This window comes from Oncorhynchus mykiss, chromosome 1 (assembly GCF_013265735.2).
Source record: "Oncorhynchus mykiss isolate Arlee chromosome 1, USDA_OmykA_1.1, whole genome shotgun sequence".
In the NCBI taxonomy this organism is placed as follows: domain Eukaryota; kingdom Metazoa; phylum Chordata; class Actinopteri; order Salmoniformes; family Salmonidae; genus Oncorhynchus; species Oncorhynchus mykiss.
In genome coordinates, this window is record NC_048565.1 from 72,311,805 (window position 1) to 72,329,176 (window position 17,372).

At 43.2% G+C, this 17,372-nt stretch overlaps 1 protein-coding gene across 2 annotated transcripts; it reads left to right on the plus strand.

Moving 5' to 3' along the window:
* Positions 1 to 337: 337 nt before the first annotated feature.
* Positions 338 to 12,536, plus strand: polh (polymerase (DNA directed), eta). Of its 2 annotated transcripts, none has more exons than XM_021611000.2 (11): positions 338 to 471; positions 680 to 847; positions 1,243 to 1,377; positions 1,489 to 1,721; positions 5,256 to 5,422; positions 5,631 to 5,734; positions 5,944 to 6,063; positions 8,576 to 8,699; positions 8,860 to 8,925; positions 10,716 to 10,888; positions 11,089 to 12,536. In XM_021611000.2, exons 2-11 carry the CDS (start codon positions 711 to 713, stop codon positions 12,197 to 12,199), a joined length of 2,370 nt encoding a protein of 789 aa, XP_021466675.2. In that variant the 5' UTR covers positions 338 to 471; positions 680 to 710; the 3' UTR covers positions 12,200 to 12,536. The 2 variants fall into 2 exon arrangements, with proteins under 2 accessions (XP_021466675.2, XP_021466683.2); XM_021611008.2 differs by having other exon boundaries at positions 460 to 476.
* The last annotated feature ends 4,836 nt before the right edge of the window (positions 12,537 to 17,372 follow it).

Here is a 17,372-nt window from a genome sequence, read left to right on the forward strand (position 1 = left end):
AGAGTGATAGGCCTACAAATTAAAAGTGCTTCATTCAGTAAGGTTGGCTTTTTAGTGTTTTATTACCATGGTTATCAACTTTACTTCAGGAATGGAACGTAAGTCACAGAAAATAGGTGTTGTGGTGGCAGCTGCAGAGAAGTACAGTACGTGGGATGACAAAATTTTACAGCAGAAGAGTTACAGGGTGTGTTGAATGATTAGTGTCCCGTTCTCCCAGGCTGTCATCCTGGTGTAGGATCGGGTCAAAATAGTGGAATGGAGTCGTGGGTTTTAATGAGTGTAGGGTTAGTTGGCAGGGTACTTTTTTCCTTTCCCCTTTTCCATTTTTGCATCACAAAGTATAATGGGTTCATGCTCCAGTCCAGTTGGTGGCGGTAATGCACAAATAATATTGGATGCCAACCGCCATTAAACCCCACAGAAGAAGATTATTCGGGGAGCGGCATAGTTACATTATGTAGCATTAATGTAATGTAACGTTATCTAATTTGTTTCCTTCGCTATTTAGCTACAGTAATATCTTAACGTTGTGTGTTTCAAGTTTCATATTTTACATTTAGCAATCTAGATAGCTATTAGATAGGCTAACTAACTAACTTATATCCAATGTAGGTCGGTAGCTTTATCTAGCTAGCTAACATGCATTCTACCATAACAATTCGTTTTTAACTTCCAGTGCTGTCCAGTCGTTCCGTATCTCTTCTGGAATGGATTATGGGAAGGAGAGGGTTGTGGCGTTGGTGGATATGGACTGTTTCTACGTGCAAGTGGAACAGAGGCTGAACCCAGCGCTGAAAAACACACCGTGTGTGGTCGCACAGTACAAGACATGGAAGGGAGGCGGGTGAGTCACCGACACAGAGTCTCCTTCCCAAGGCCAATGGGATTGAGAGCGGCGTAGCTAGCATGCACACATCAATCCAGAATAAAAACATGTAGACCTAGGGGCAATGGGACAGTGGGAGTGACTCGTAGGTGTTTCGCCCTTACCCCATGTTTCTTAGTTGTATGGGTCAGGCTGGCTAAGGTTTAACTTCAGTGTCCATTATAATGTAATGGAGACAGTCAGTGGAGTTAAACATTAGTTCAGGCTGGTCCTGATTTGTGATGCATACCTACATCGCCTGGTTCTCAGCTCTGCAAAACGTTTGTCTCTCCCATACATTACCGTTTTTTTGTTGCATGGACTGTTCAGAATATCATAGTCAAGTCATGTTCTCACACTTTATCTTTACCCAGTATCATAGCTGTGAGTTATGAGGCCAGGGCCCATGGTGTCACCAGGAACATGTGGGCAGACGATGCCAAGAAACTGTGCCCAGATCTCCAGGTTGCAAGGGTCAGAGAGTCACATGGGAAGGCAGACCTCACCCAGTACGTGTCCATTATACAATATTTTAAATGACTTCGGTGACTAAGTGAATCCCCAGGAACCCCTTCGGAAAGCCTGCAGTGCTAACCAGCTAACTGTCACCCCCTGTGTAGTTACCGGGAGGCGAGTGTACAGGTGTTTGAGGTGATGTCACGCTTCGCTGTGCTCGAGAGGGCCAGTATTGACGAGGCCTACATGGACCTGACTGCTGCGATACAGCAGAGATTGAAAAGCATGACTGACCTGCAGGTAGACCCTCAGCTCCTGAAGACCAGCCACGTCCAGGGCTACCCACTGGCTCCTCTTGACCAGGAAGAAGCAGCACAGGACACCACAACTGATAAAGGTGGGTTTTAAACCGCGGTTAGTTTACCCCAAGAACTCTAAATGAGTGTTGAGTTTTAGCATTTCAGAAAATATTTAGGCCTATCTCTTTTAGTGCTGTGTTCTCATTTTATATATGCGATATCTTGATATCCTGTATCTGTCCACATCCCTGGGTTTCTAATCAAATATCCTGTATCTGTCCACATCCCTGGGTTTCTAATGAAAGACCATGTCAGTGCAGACTTTCAAATAAAACATGTCAGTTCCATTTTATTGGTTGCGTATACATATTTAGCAGATGTTCCTAACTCCAACAGTGCAGTAATACCCAACGATACATATACCCACCCCCACATACACACACACACATACACACACACACACACACACACACACACACAAAAGGGATTAAGAAATATTAGAACGAGCAATGTCAGAGTTCGGAATATAAATATACACTGAGTGTACAAAATACTGCTCTTTCCATGACAGATAGACCAGGTGAATCCAGGCGAAAACTATTGACCTTTATTGAGGTCAATTTGGAGGTGAAAGAAACGCACACCTGTTTAGGCGAGGTGCGGGCTAGCAGAGTAGAACACTTGAAAAAGAAAAGGAGAGCTGCACACTCTAGGAGCTCAGATGCAACAATTTAATAACCAACGTTTCGACAGACATCATGGTATAATAACAGACACTGCGGGTCACTAGTTTGTATTAACTGGGTGGTTTGAGCACTGAATGCTGATTGGCTGAAAGCTGTGGTATATCAGACCGTATACCACGGGTATGACAGAACATTTACTTTTACTGTTCAAATTACATTTGTAACCAGTTTATAATAGCAATAAGGCACCTCGGGGGTTTGTGTTATATGGCCAATATACCACGGCTAAGGGCTGTATCCAGGCATTCCACGTTGCGTCGTGCGTTAGAACAGCCCTTAGCCGTGTTATATTGGCCATATACCACACCCCCTCGGGCCTTATTGCTTAAATATAGTGTCAAACGACACACAGGTCTCTGCAATCATGGCTGGGTGTGGCTTGATTTCATTGGTTAATTTGCAGATATAAATACAACATATAAAAAGCATAGATGGGAAGGGAGGGTGACCGTTTTCGATGCCGATATAATGAAGGGACGAAATAGTGGTTCGCTTCCAAAAAGTTGGCCGCAACTGGGTACGTCGAGTTTTTGCACCAAATGGTTCTGCGATGCTCCGGGATTCATACTTTTAATTTGCATTTTACCCACATAATTTGTTTACCACAAGGACAAGTTATAAGATAAATAACTGCCTTAGTGGAGCACGTAATAACACCTTTTAATTGGGATCTGTTTCCCAGTTTGAAGGATCTACATTTGTACATGCCTTTGCATTGAGTGCAGCCATTACACTTGTAGTTTCCATCCAGTAGAGGTGCAAATGGATGTTGTGCGGGGCAATTTTGGGGTGGTAAATCAGAGTTTACCCATTGATCTCTAAGATTTCTGCCCCACGAGAATACTACCAAGGGAGGGTCCGAAAACACATTACCGATACTGTCATCAGATCTTAGAATGTGCCAATGTTTGTGAACAATTCCTTTAATTTGTTCAGAGCAATTTGAATAGTGCGTAGTAAGAACGCAATAATGATTATTTTTGCGAGACTGTCCTTGAAAGAGATCATGTCTTGATTTGTTTTGGATTGGATTGTCTCAATGGCAGTATTTGCAGTACTTTGCTTGAATTTTATCTCAGCCATATGTTATTTTGATTCGACAGAATTGGCTGTAGGGCAAATTGTTTTTCAAGGGAAGCGGGTGACAGCTATCAGCCTTCATCAACTGTCACGATCAGTAGGTTTCCTGTAAAAATCCGTGTATACTACATTATCCTCACACAAAATCAAAAGATCAAGGAAACTGATTTGACGTGTCTCAGATTGCATAGTAAATCTCAGGTGCTCAGAACAAGAGTTAAGAAAAGCCTGGAGCTGTTTTGCATCACCCCTCCATTGAACAAAAATATCATCTATGTACCGTTTCCAAATAATAATGTTAGGCAAGGAAACATTTGAGAGGATTGAGAATTGACTGTTTCTCCATGTAACCCACGTACAAATTAGCATAGTTAGGGGATCCCATAGCAGTATCCTTCATCTGGATAAAGAAATCCTTTAGAAACATTAAATAGTTGTTGTGTGTGTACTATTTCACCCAATGTTATACTGCATGAATGCACTGGAAGGTTGTTCATTAGGGTCACGTTGCAGAAGAAAATGTTCCATAGCTTCAATACCGCCCTCGTGTGGAATATTCGTGTATAACGACTCGACATCAGAAGTCATTTACAAAGTATTCTCAGGGAGAGGATCAAGAGATTCAATGATAGAGATCATACTGCTGGTGTCCTTTACAAAGGAGGGGAGCTGTTCTGTGAGTGGTCTGATAAAAAAAAAGTTGATAAAGGGGCCGTAAACTGTATCAATGTCTGCTACAATAGGGCACCCAGCAGGTTTTGTAACATTCTTGTGTAATTTTGGCAAAGTATAGAAAGTGGCAATTTTAGGGAGTTGAATAGCCAAAAAGTTGTTATTTTTTGGTGATTAGACCAGAACTTAAAAACCCATCTAGGACAGTAAAGATGGTGTTCTGACATTGGGAAGTGAGGTCACTTCTGAGTTTCTTGGATAAGGTGTTGTCAAGCAGTTGTCTGACACTCATTTACATAAACTGTCCTATCCATGATTACTACCGACCCACCCTTATCAGCAGGGCGGGTAAGGACTGACGTACCAGACTAAGTCAAGCAACGCTTGTTTTTCATCCTTACGTAAATTATGGAAAGATATGTACTTGTTCTTAAAAGAGATTCCCAACATCTTTTTCAACGAGTCTGCAGTATGTCTCAATAGAGCGATTGCGGTTGGCTGGAGGTACAAAATAACTCTTACTTCTAGAAGGAGTCGGAGTGTGTGCAGGTGAGGTCACCTGTTAAATCCACTTCAATCAGTGTAGGTGAAGCGGAGGAGACAAGTTAATAAAGGAGTTTTAAGCCTTGAGACAATTGAGACATGGATTGTGTATGTTTGCCATTTCAGCGAATTAATTGGCAACACAGAATCTTTAAGTGCCTTTGAGCGGGGTATGGCAGTATAGGCCAGGTGCACCGGTTTGTGTCAAGAACTGCAACCCTGCTGGGTTTTTCATGCTGAACAGTTTCCCGTGTGTATCAAGAATGGTCCTCCACCCAAAGGACACCCAGCCTTGGAGTCAACATGGGCCAGCATTCCTGCTTTCGACTCCTTGTCGAGTCCATGCCCTGACCAATTGAGGATGTTCTGAGGACAAAAGGGGTTGCAACTCAATATTAGGAAGGTGTTCTTAATATTTTGTACACTCAGTGTATATGATGGTGTATATAGACATTATGGGCAGTATATGAATAGAAAAGGGGTGTACAACAGTAGTTATATAGGATAGGCCTTGACTAGAATAAAGTATAGACATATGAAGTGGGTAAAACGGTATGTTAACATGGTGCTCCTCTCCATGTTTTTCCCCAGAAGAGCGAAGGTCCAGTGGCCTGCAGCAGTGGCTGTCCTCTGTGTCAGGGGGCTCTGGCTGTGCAGAGCTGCAGTTGGCTCTGGGGGCTGTGATCGTTGAGGAGATGAGGGCTGCAGTGGAGCAGCACACAGGTTACCGCTGCTCGGCAGGGATATCCCACAACAAGGTCAGTACTCTCTTCCCCTCTCAACACAACCAGTGTGTTCTACCTCTTTCTGTCAAAAGTTCTACTAGCTTTCTTTACTTGTGTCCTTTCTGTCATGATCACTGAATCCTGGCAGAACACAACTGGTCGTAGCAACATGGTGGAAACTTGGCCAGTCCTTTCAGCTGTCAGTTCCAGGCCAGTCTGTTTATTTATCATGTCTCCTCAGGTGCTGGCTAAACTAGCCTGTGGTCTGAACAAACCCAACCGCCAGACACTCCTGCCATTAGGCTCTGTTCCAGAGCTCTTCAACTCACTTCCCATTGGCAAAATGTGAGTGTACTGCTAGTTAAAACTAACCGTGTGCTGTAACTGAGAGAAAATTAAGAGAATTGACACAATTACACATATCCGTCAATAAACGCAACATACAATACGATCTTTCCTGGACTACAGGACCATCAGACTATGCAGATGAATACAGAATCAACTTTACAGACTCAGAGATAGACTGATGTTGTTCCTGTTGTTCCTCTCTCCAGCCGAAACCTGGGGGGTAAGCTGGGGGCGTCCATCACAGAGACCCTGGAGGTAGAGAACATGGGGGAACTAACCCGCTTCTCTCAGGCCCAGCTGGGACAGCACTTTGGAGACAAGACTGGGTAAACAACACACACTTTCTTCATATCATGAAGTATATAAACCACTCTTCCTCAATGAACCACACTTATGTAATACTGTGGATAATTTTAAGTTATTAGCTAAAATTGTAATATTGCAATCTGGTGTTGTAAAAGTAACTATCCTCTTAAAGATGTTGTACTATTTGGTGCCAGTGGTGGCTAATGTACAGTGCCTTCGGAAAGTATTCAGACCCCTTGACTTTTCAACATTTTGTTATGATACAGCCTTATTCTAAAATGTATTAATCAATCTACACACAATACCCCATAATGACAAAGCAAAAACAGTGTTAGACATTTTTGCTCATTTATAAAAAATAAAAAACTGAAACATTATATTTCCATAAGTATTCTGACCCTTTACTCTATGCTTTGTTGAATCAAATCACATTTTATTGGTCACGTGAACATGGTTAGCAGATGTTAATGTGAGTGTAGCGAAATGCTTGTGCTTCTAGTTCCGACAGTGCAGTAATATCTAACAAGTAATCTAACAATTTCACAACTATTACCTTATACACACAAGTGGAAAGAGATGAATAAGAATATGTACATATAAATATATGGATGAGCAATGGCCGTGCGGCATAGGCAAGATTATTAATGATTAAAGTGGCTAGAGATTTGAGTCTATGTCGGCAGCAGCCACTCAATATTAGTGATGGCTGTTTAACAGTCTAATGGCCTTGAGATAGAAGCTGTTTTTCAGTCTCTCTCGGTCCCAGCTTTGATGCATCTGTACTGAACTCGCCTTCTGCATGATAGCGGGGTGAACAGGCAGTGGCGCGGGTGGTTGTTGTCCTTGATGATCTTTTTGGTCTTAGTGTGACATCGGCTGATGTAGGTGTCCTGGAGGGCAGGTAGTTTGCCCCCGGTGATGCGTTGTGCAGACCTCACTACCCTCTGGAGAGCCTTGCGGTTGTGGGTGGAGCAGTTGCCGTACCAGGCTGTGATGTAGCCCGACAGGATACTCTCATTTGTGAATCTGTAAAGGTTTGTGAGTGTTTTCGGTGACAAGCCAAATTTCTTCAGACTCGTGAGGTTGAAGAGGCGCTGTTGCGCCTTCTTCACCACTCTGTCTGTGTGGGTGGACCATTTCAGAAGTGCCTTTGGCAGTGATTACAGCATCAATTATTGGGTATGACACGACAAGCTTGGCACACCTGTATTTGGGGAGTTTCTGTATTCTTCTCTGCAGAGTCTCTCAAGTTTTGTCAGGTTGGATTGGGACTGTTGCCGCACAGCTATTTTCAGGTCTCTCCAAAGATGTTCAATCAGGTTCAAGTCCGGGCTCTGGCTGGACCAATCAAGGACATTCAGTTACTTGTCCCAAAGCCACTCTTGCGTTGTCTTGGGGTTGTTGCTTAGGGTTGTTGTCCTGTTGGAAGGTGAACCTTCGCCCGAGTCTGAGGACCTGAGCGCTCTGGAGCAGGTTTTCATCAAGGATATCTCTGTACTTTGCTCCGTTCATCTTTGTCTCGATCCTGACTCATCTCCCTGTCGCTGAAAAACATCCCCACCACATGATGCTGCCACTACCATGCTTCACCGTAGGGATGTATACAGACCCTTTGCTATACACGTTTCCTCCAGACGTGATGCTTGGCATTCAGGCCAAAGAGTTCAATCTTGGTTTCATCAGACCAGAGAATCTTGTTTCTAATGGTCTGAGAGTCTTTAGGTGCCTTTTGGCAAACTCCAAGCAGGCTGTTATTGTGCCTTTTACTGAGGAGTGGCTTCCATCTGGCCACTCTACCATAACGGCCTGATTTGATGGAGTGTTGCAGAGATGTTTGTCCTTCTGGAAGGTTCTCCCATCTCCACAGAATAACTCTAGAGCTCTGTCAGTGACCATCAGGTTCTTGGTCACCTCCCTGACCAAGCCCCTTTTTCCGATTGCTCAGTTTGGCTGGGGGGCCAGCTTTAGGAAGAGTCTTGGTGGTTCCAAACTTCTTCCATTTAAGAATGATGGAGGCCACTGTGTTCTTGGGGACCTTCAATGCTGCAGAAATGTTTTGGTACCCTTCCCCAGATCTGTGCCTCGGCATAATCCTGTCTCGGAGCTCTACGGACAATTCCTTTGGCCTCATGGCTTGGTTTTTGCTCTAACATGCACTGTCAACTGTGGGACCTTATGTGTGCCTTTCCAAATCATGCCCAATCAATTGAATTGACCATAGGTGGACTCCAAGCAAATTGTAGAAACATCTCAAGGATGATCAATGGAAACAGGATGCACCTGAGCAAAGGGTTCCAATTTCATAGCAAAGGGTCTGAATACTTACATAAATTAGATGTCTTTTTATTCTAAAAACCTGTTTTCGCTTTGTCATTATGGGGTATTGTGTGTAGATTGCTGAGGATGTTTTTTTTTTAATCCATTTTAGAATTAGGCTGTAATGTAACACTGTGTAAAAAGTCAAGTGGTCTGAATACTTTCCGAAGGCACTGTAGTTCCCATATTGATATAAATAAATATTGCTCTCTTCAGCCAGTGGCTGTATGACCTGTGTCGGGGGATTGACTTTGACGCAGTGAAGCCCAGACAACTCCCTAAATCCATCGGCTGCAGCAAGACCTTCCCTGGGAAGACAGCTCTCACTACCAGAGAGCGGGTACTTGGCTATATTCATGCCCTCTCTCCATCTGTTCTTCTGCCTGCCTCTGGCCATAATCTATTGAGATGCACCAATCTCCCATTTTGATTCCTCTTGAGCTCTGTTCCTTCTATGTCTGTTGATGTCTGAATAAAATACTCTTGTCTTATCTCTGCAGGTGCAGCACTGGCTCTATCAGCTGGCTCTGGAGCTGGAGGAGAGACTGACCAAGGACAGAGAGCTGGTGAGGGACTTCATCTCACCATCCTCTGTTTGTCTCATCCCTCCCTGTCTGGTTACACTCTCATGAGACTGAGGGACGGAAGGATAATCTACAGTTGAAAGTTTACATACACCTTAGCCAAATACAATTAAACTCAGTTTTTCACAATTCCTGGCATTTAGTAGTAAAAATGCCCTGTCTTAGGTCAGTTAGGATCACCACTTTTATTTTAATAATATGAAATGTCAGAATAATAGTAGACAGAGTGATTTATTTCCGCTTTTATTTCTTTCATCACATTCCCAGTGGGTCAGAAGTTTACATACACTCAATTAGTATTTGGTATCATTGCCTTCAAATTGTTTAACTTGGGTCAAATGTTTTGGGTAGCCTTCCACAAGCTTCCCACAATAAGTTGGGTGAATTTTGGCCCATTCCTCCTGATAGAGCTCATGTAGCTGAGTCAGGTTTGTAGGCCTCCTTGCTCACGCATGCTTTTTCAGTTCTGCACACATATTTTCTACAGGATTGAGGTCAGGGCTTTGTGATGGCCACTCCAATTCATTGACTTTGTTGTCCTTAAGCCATTTTGCCACAACTTTGGAAGTATGCTTGGGGTCATTGTCCATTTGGAAGACCCATTTGCGACCGAGCTTTAACTTTCTGACTGATGTCTTGAGATGTTGCTTCAATATATCCACATCATTTTCCTTCCTCATGAAGCCATCTATTTTGTGAAGTGCACCAGTCCCTCCTGCTGCAAAGCACCCCCACAACATGTTGCTGCCACCTCCGTGCTTCACGTTTGGAATGGTGTTCTTCGGCTTGCAGGCCTCCCCCTTTTTCCTCCAAACATAACGTTGGTCATTATGGCCAAACAGTACTATTTTTGTTTCATCAGACCAGAGGACATTTCTCCAAAAAGTATGATCTTTGTCCACATGTGCAGTTGCAAACCATAATCTGGCTTTTTTATGGCATTTTTGGAGCAGTGGCTTCTTCCTTGCTGAGCGGCCTTTCAGGTTATGTCGATATAGGACTCGTTTTACTGTGGATATAGATACTTTTGTACCTGTTTCCTCCAGCATCGTCACAAGGTCCTTTGCTGTTGTTCAGGGATTGATTTGCACTTTTAATCCCAAAGTACGTTCATCTCTAGGGGACAGAACGCGTCTCCTTCCTGAGCGGTATGATGGCTGTGTGGTCCCATGGTGTTTATACTTGCATACTATTGTTAGTACAGATGAACGTGGTACCTTCAGACGTTTGGAAATTGCTCCCAATGATGAACCAGACATGTGGAGTTATACATTTGTTTTTCTGAGGTCTTGGCTGATTTCTGTAGATTTTCCCATGATGTCAAGCAAAGAGGCACTGAGTTTGAAGGTAAACCTAGTAATACATCCACAGGTACACTTCCAATTTACTCAAATGTAAATTAGCCTATCAGAAGCTTCTAAAGCCATGACATGACTTTCTGTAATTTTCCAAGCTGCTTAAAGGCACAGTCAACTTAGTGTATGTAAACTTCTGACCCACTGGAATAGTGATGCAGTGAATTATAAGTTAAATAATCTGTCTGTTACCAATTGTTGGAAAAATTACTTGGCATGCACAAAGTAGATGTCCTAACCGACTTTCCAAAACTATAGTTTGTTAACAATACATTTGTGGAGAGGTTGACAAACGAGTTTTAATGACTCCAACCTAAGTGTATGTAAACTTCCGACTTCAACTGTACCTCCCCACCTGCATGCCTGTCACTCCTCTCCATTCCATTTCTGTCACTCATTCTCTCTCCCTCTGTGTAGAATGGTCGTGTGGCTAAGCAGTTGACTGTGGGTGTAAGGCAGTTGGGTGATAAAAGGCTCAGCAGTTTCTCTCGGTGCTGCTCGTTGGCACGCTACGACGCCACCAAGATCTCCTCGGATAGCTTCGCAATCCTCAAGAGTCTCAACACAGCAGGGAACCATCAGGCAGCATGGCAAGTTGCACAAATTAAGTCTGCCGTAACATTAACTATATATGCAACCAACTCTAGAGAGCATGACAAATATAACACCATTATTTGGAACACAACTATAGCCACCCTGAAATCTTAATCTTCAGAGACGTTGATTTCCCATGGCTGTCTGTTTTCGAATGTATGCGTCTCACTTTCTCTTTCTGTCTCTTTCTATCCAGGACTCCTCCCCTCACCCTGCTCCACATTTCGGCCAGTAAATTTAGTGATTCACCCTCTGCCGGGGCCGGAGGAATCGCCAGCTTCCTGTCCAGTGATGTCACTTCCACCCAGGCCTCCACTCAGTCTTGCTCTGGTTCAAAGAAGGACTCCACCCCCAAGAGACCCGGCGCCATCCAGTCCTTCTTCCAAAGATCTGCAGAGAAACAGAATAAGGAGGAAGAGGGAGAGGAAGAAGATAATGATAGGGGCTATGGAACCTTTGTCCCGCCTTCCTCTTTTCCTGTGTCTTTCTCTGTTTTAGAGGGGAGTGTGTCTGAGAATGAAACAACAACCTCAACTGTCTCTAGTACGTCTTGTCACTCTTCTTCTGTTGTCAGTTCATCAGCCAGCCCCCATACTGGCATCACTTCCTTCTTTCAGAGGAAGACACTTGGGAGAAACCAGCAGCCCGTAACCGCAGCCTCACACAGCGACAGTCTCGCAACAGGCAGAACAAGATGTTCCACAGTAGGATATGATACAATAGGGAGTGTCCAACTTTTAACAGACACAGTTGGGTGTGAAATAGCAGGAAGTTACACAGCTCCGGAAGCTGAAATATGTGACGAGCAGACTGCGAACGTAAAAGGGAAACACACTAAACACACTCAACTCACTAGTTCTAACCAAGCAGAGGACCAATCTCTGGGGTCTGGGGAGGGAACTTGTACTCTATCAGAGGAAAAACAGTCTGTGGGGTCAGACTTGCCCTATGATCCCCCTTCTGACCCGCCTCAGTGCCTGGCCAGTGTGGCCAAAGAGGACCTGCTGACCTGTGAGTGCTGTGGCCAGGACGTGCTGGCCTGGGATATGCCTGAACATAATGATTACCACTTTGCCTTGGACCTACAGAACTCTTTCTCCTCTACAAGCACAACCACCAACACCTCTCTTCATTCCTCCTCTCTCTCCTCTGTTTCAACTGCCTCCCGCCCCCCTCTCAGGGCAGGCGCCCTTCAGTTGTCCCGGGGGAAGACGCGGGCCAGGGGCCAGTCAACACCTCAGCCTAAACGGCCCCGCTCCCAAGGTGGTAGTACTGGTACGCTGGACTCCTTCTTCAAGAGGAGCTGAGGACAAAGTGGAGGAAAAGAAGAGACGGACCATGAAAGGAGGTAGAGAATCCACTGTGCTGGACTGGTTACTTTTGCTGATGCTATTTAAACTGACCAACAATATTCTAAACTCACTGCCAAAACAATTTATGCGATTGTATGGTGAGATGCTGTTTAATTGTAATGGCAATTGTACAGAATAAATATTTTTACCTATAGAAAATTAACATATTTTATGATAGTTCTACATATATTGGTAAAGCCATACTTTCCTGGAGGTCCTCTTTCAAGGGATATGTTGTCTCGAGAAGCTTGTATATTTCTGTGATCATGTTTCCATTAAACATTGAAAATAGTGCTTGTGTTGTGGGTCTTTTTTATCAACCATGTGAAATGTGTTTTTGCCACTAGATGGTAGCATCACACATGACGAGCGAATGCAAAGTTCAGGCACTCAGTTTAATGCGCATTCAGCTTAGATACAGTATTTGTGTTCAAGGAAATTGTTTGCTTAGTTTTACCAATGCAAATCTAAGAGAAGGCAAACATGCAAAATGCCTCATGTGCTATTGGGCTTTTGCTGTGATAATATTAAAAGGTCAGCCAACAGACATTTGGCCCACCTTGTGAATAAACTAATGAGTCAGTGTAATCAGTAGAAACAGAGGCCTATTTTGCAGAAACTGGGCTGTAGTGTGACTATCTCCACAGCGGTTGAACACATGCTCGTACTGAAGTGGTATTTTTTTAACTATTCCATATCAGATTATTTTCCTTATAGTTTCAAACAAAAGAGAAGATAAGTGGAAACCTCATGTTGGGTTTACTTCCAGGTCATGGCAGAGTTAGGCTGGTGTGAGAGCTACAAGGAGGCCCTAAACGTATGACAATGATCTGGGAACTAACAGAATATAACTACTTTCATTTTGTGGATTTAACAATATAATTTAACAATGTAACACTGGAATGACAATTTCAATAAGATCTTAATACTGAGGTTCAATCTTAATGTCTGTTTTGTTATCTTTGACCTCTGTCCAGTCGTGGTTGCCTCTATGATGAGTTGCATTGCACCATTTCTGGGTGTCACATGCTTTTGTGTACATTCTCTCTACGTGAGGAATCAAGTGATCTCCCTTTCATAAAAGTGGTGTTTCAGTCTGACTCACAGTTTCCAGTGTCTTGCATCAGCTGAGTAATAGAAAGGGAGGAGGCTAACAAAGGGGAGGAGTGAGAACTTCATGGACCCATTTATTACAGCTTTTCACCAGGACACCCTTCAGGTTAACAGCCTAACTATACCATTGAGGTGTAGAATCTATAGAAAACACAGACAAAAGTTAATGTAACAACTTTTTATTTATGTGTACCATAATATACAAACTGGATCTATACATAAATATGTGGTATTCCACCCCACACAGAACAGCGCAAACTGGAAACATGTCTCACAAGTCCTCAACTGGCAGCTTCATTAAATAGTACCAGCAAAATACCAGTCTCAACGTCAAATGTGAAGAGGCGACTCCGGGATGCTGGCCTTCTAGGCAGAGTTACTCTGTGCAGTGGCTGTGTTCTTTTGCCCATCTTAATCTTTTATTGTTATTGGCCAGTCTAAGATATGGCTTTTTCTTTGCAAATCTGGCTAGAAAGCCAACATCCCGGAGTCGCCTCTTCACTGTTAATGTTGAGACTGGTGTTTTGCTGGTACTATTTAATGAAGCTGCCAGTTGTTGTTCAAACTAGACACTAATGTACTTGTCCTCTTGCTCAGTTGTGCACCGGGGCCTCCCACTCTTCTTTCTATTCTGGTTAGGGCCAGTTCGCTCTGTTCTGTGAAGGGAGTAGTACACAGTGTACGAGATATTCAGTTTCTTGGCAATTTCTCGCATGGTATTCCATTTCTCAGAGCAAGAATAGACTGATGAGTTTCAGATGAAAGTTATTTGTTTCTGGCCATTTTGAGCCTGTAATCAAACCCACAAATGCTGATGCACCAGATACCCAACTAGTCTAAAGAAGGACCGTTTTATTGCTTCTTTAATCAGGACAACAGTTTTCATCTGTGCTAACATAATTGCAAAAAGTTTTTCTAATGATCAATTAGCCTTTTAAAATTATGAACTTGGATTAGCTAACACAACGTGCCATTGGAAAACAGGAGTGATGGTTGCTGATAATGGGCCTCTGTACAGCTATGCAGATATTCCATAAAACAATCAGCAATTTCCAGCTACAATAGTCATTTACAACATTAACAATATCTACACTGTATTTCTGATCAATTTTATGTTATTTTAATGGACAAAAAATGTGTTTTTCTTTCAAAAACAAGGACATTTCTAAGTGACCCCAAACTTTTGAAGGGTAGTGTATGTTTGAGTGAGAGGCGAGTGTGTGTAAGCACTTCACTCAGAGGTGTGAATCAACTGTGTTTAAGGTGACTGCTGCTTTACACTCATTTCCATAGTCACTATTGGATAGATCTCTGTGCCTTTTGTAACCAGGTCTTCCTTACACCTCAACCTCACCGTGGTGACTGTTGCTAGGTGAACAGGTGACACAGGAGACAAAATATACTTCCCTCATCAGTATCGAGAAAAGCAAAAGGAAACAATCGAAATAGCAGTTCTTGAAAAGGCTTGAGAAAAGGTTTGGTGACAACAAGGCTTTGGAAAAACAAAGTAAAAGACAGAAGTTGAGGGAAAAGTCGGTTCTTTGCTGAGATGACAGGAGAGGGGCTTTGGAAGAACCAGGTAGGCTGAAGACGACAGGAGAAAGAGACGGAACCCTCTCCGATGTTCTAGATCCTGGGATCTAGCTGGGACGGCTGTAGTTCTCCTGTTCCACTGGGCGGTTCTGCATTCTAGGCCTCGTCCTCCTCCTCACTCTGTGAGGGCTGTGACTGGGAGACAGGCTGCAGCTTGGTGACCTGGCCGATGCCTTTGGTGGCTCCCTCTCTGAACAGCAGCTTGGCCCCCACCTTCAGGTACTCTGGGTGCTTAATGAACTTAAAACACACCACTGCCTTCTCACCTGTCCTCAGCTCCTCCTGTGGTACACAGATAGATGGATTAGTAGTTTCATGGAAGACTTGTATTAGTTTCATAGAAGAAGACTTGTATAGAATACTACCACTGTATGTTAACACTTCACAACTATTCATTCTACACATCCTTCAAACTAGTGTTGACACGATACCAGATATATTTAAGTGTGTTAACTTTTGTGCAGCGTGAGAGGGGAGCTAACATAATACATCCCAGACTCCCAGTGCAGGCTAGCAATGAGTAAGGGGGAGCAGGCAAGGTTCACGCTATAATAAAGGGTAGGGGACGTTGATAGACATGCTTGATCCGTGAAGTACCTAAAGTATAAACAAATATAGTACCAAACGTTTTTTCATGTTCTAGTATCGAAAAAGTACCGAAGTTTCAGTATACCGTGCAACACTACTTCATAAAAATGTCTGTCTGTGACTGCAGGGTTTACCCAGACAGAGAGGATTGTGGTATGGTGGAGGACTGACCTTGCCATGCACAGCCTTCACAAATAAAATCAAATGTTATTGGTGACATACACATGATTAGCAGATGTTAATGTGAGTGTAGCGAAATGCTTGCGCTTCTAGTTCCGACAGTGCAGTAATATCTAACAAGTTATCTAACAATTCCACAACAACTATCTTATACACACGAATCTAAACAGATGGAATAAGAATATGTACATATAAATATATGGATGAGCGATGACCGAGAGGCATAGGCAAGATGCATTAGATTATATAAAATACAGTACATACATATGAGATGAGTAGTGTAAGAGATATGTAAAAAAATATTAAAGTGGCATTATTTAAAGTGACATTGTTTAAAGTGACTTGTGATCATTTATTACATTAGCCAATGAATGTAGGCAGCAGCCTCTCTGTGTTAGTGATGGCTGTTTAACAGTCTGATGGCCTTGAGATAGAAGCTGTTTTTCAGTCTCTTGGTCCCAGCTTTGATGTACCTGTACTGACTTCGCCTTCTGGATGTTAGCAGGGTGAACAGCAGGGTGGTTGTTGTTGTCCTTGGTGATCTTTTTGGCCTTCCTGTGACATTGGGTGCTGTAGGTGTCCTGGAGGGCAAGTAGTTTGCCCCCAGTGATGCGTTGTGCAGACCGCACCACTCTCTAGCGAGCCTTGCGGTTGAGGGCAGTCCAGTTTCCTTAACAGGTGGTGATACAGCCCAACAGGATGCTCTTAAAACATCTTAGGGATCCCTTCACCCCTATTCCCGCTCGGATCCCGTTAACGGGATTGATTTGACAACATCCAGTGAAATTGCAGCACACCAAATTCAAAAACAGAAATACTCATAATAAGAATTCATTAAACATACAAGTGTTATACATCAAAATACATCTTATCTTCTTGTTAATCCAGCCACAGTGTCAGATTTCAAAAACTCTTTACGGCGAAAGCAGACCATGCGATAATCTGAGGACAGCACCACGCATACAAACACATGAAAATCAGATTTCAACCAGGCAGGTGCTACACAAAAATCAGAAATATTAAAAGGGGATTACCATAGAAATCTAATGGAAAACACATTGAGCTCAAAAACATGTTTCCCTGGATGAATTGTGCTCGGGATTTCGCCTGCCAAATCAGTTATTTTATACTTACAGATTATTTAAACAGTTTTAGAAACTTCAGAGTGTTTTCTATCCAAATCTACAAATAATATGCATATCCTATTTTCTGGGCCTGAGTTGCAGGCAGTTTACTTTGGGCACACTTTTCATCTGGACGTGAAAATACTGCCCCCTAGCCAAAAGAGGTTTTAATGGTGCATCTGTAAAAGTTTGTGAGGGTTTAAGGTGACAAGCCAAATTTCTTCAGCCTCCTGGGGTTGAAGGGGCGCTGTTGCGCCTTCTTCACCACACTGTCTTTGTGAGTGGACAATTTCAGTGTGTCCGTGATGTTTATGCAGAGGACCTTAAAACTTTCCACCTTCTCCACTGATGTCCCGTCGATGTGGATAGGGGGGTGCTCCCTCTGCTGTTTCCTGTAGGCTGTCTCATCGTTGTTGGTAATCAAGCCGAATACTGTTGTGTCGTCTGCAAACTTTATGTTTGAATTGGAGGCGTGCTTGGCCACGCAGTGATTTATACTTTAACTTTTGATACTTAAGTGTATTTTAGCA

Bases quoted from the DNA above. Each gene is read 5' to 3' on its own strand.
- polh (XM_021611000.2), top strand. From the start codon at position 711: ATGGATTATGGGAAGGAGAGGGTTGTGGCGTTGGTGGATATGGACTGT. The intron at 5,423-5,630 runs GTCAGTACTCTC...ATGTCTCCTCAG, and splicing joins CAGGGATATCCCACAACAAG to GTGCTGGCTAAACTAGCCTG. The intron at 5,735-5,943 runs GTGAGTGTACTG...TCCTCTCTCCAG, and splicing joins TCACTTCCCATTGGCAAAAT to CCGAAACCTGGGGGGTAAGC.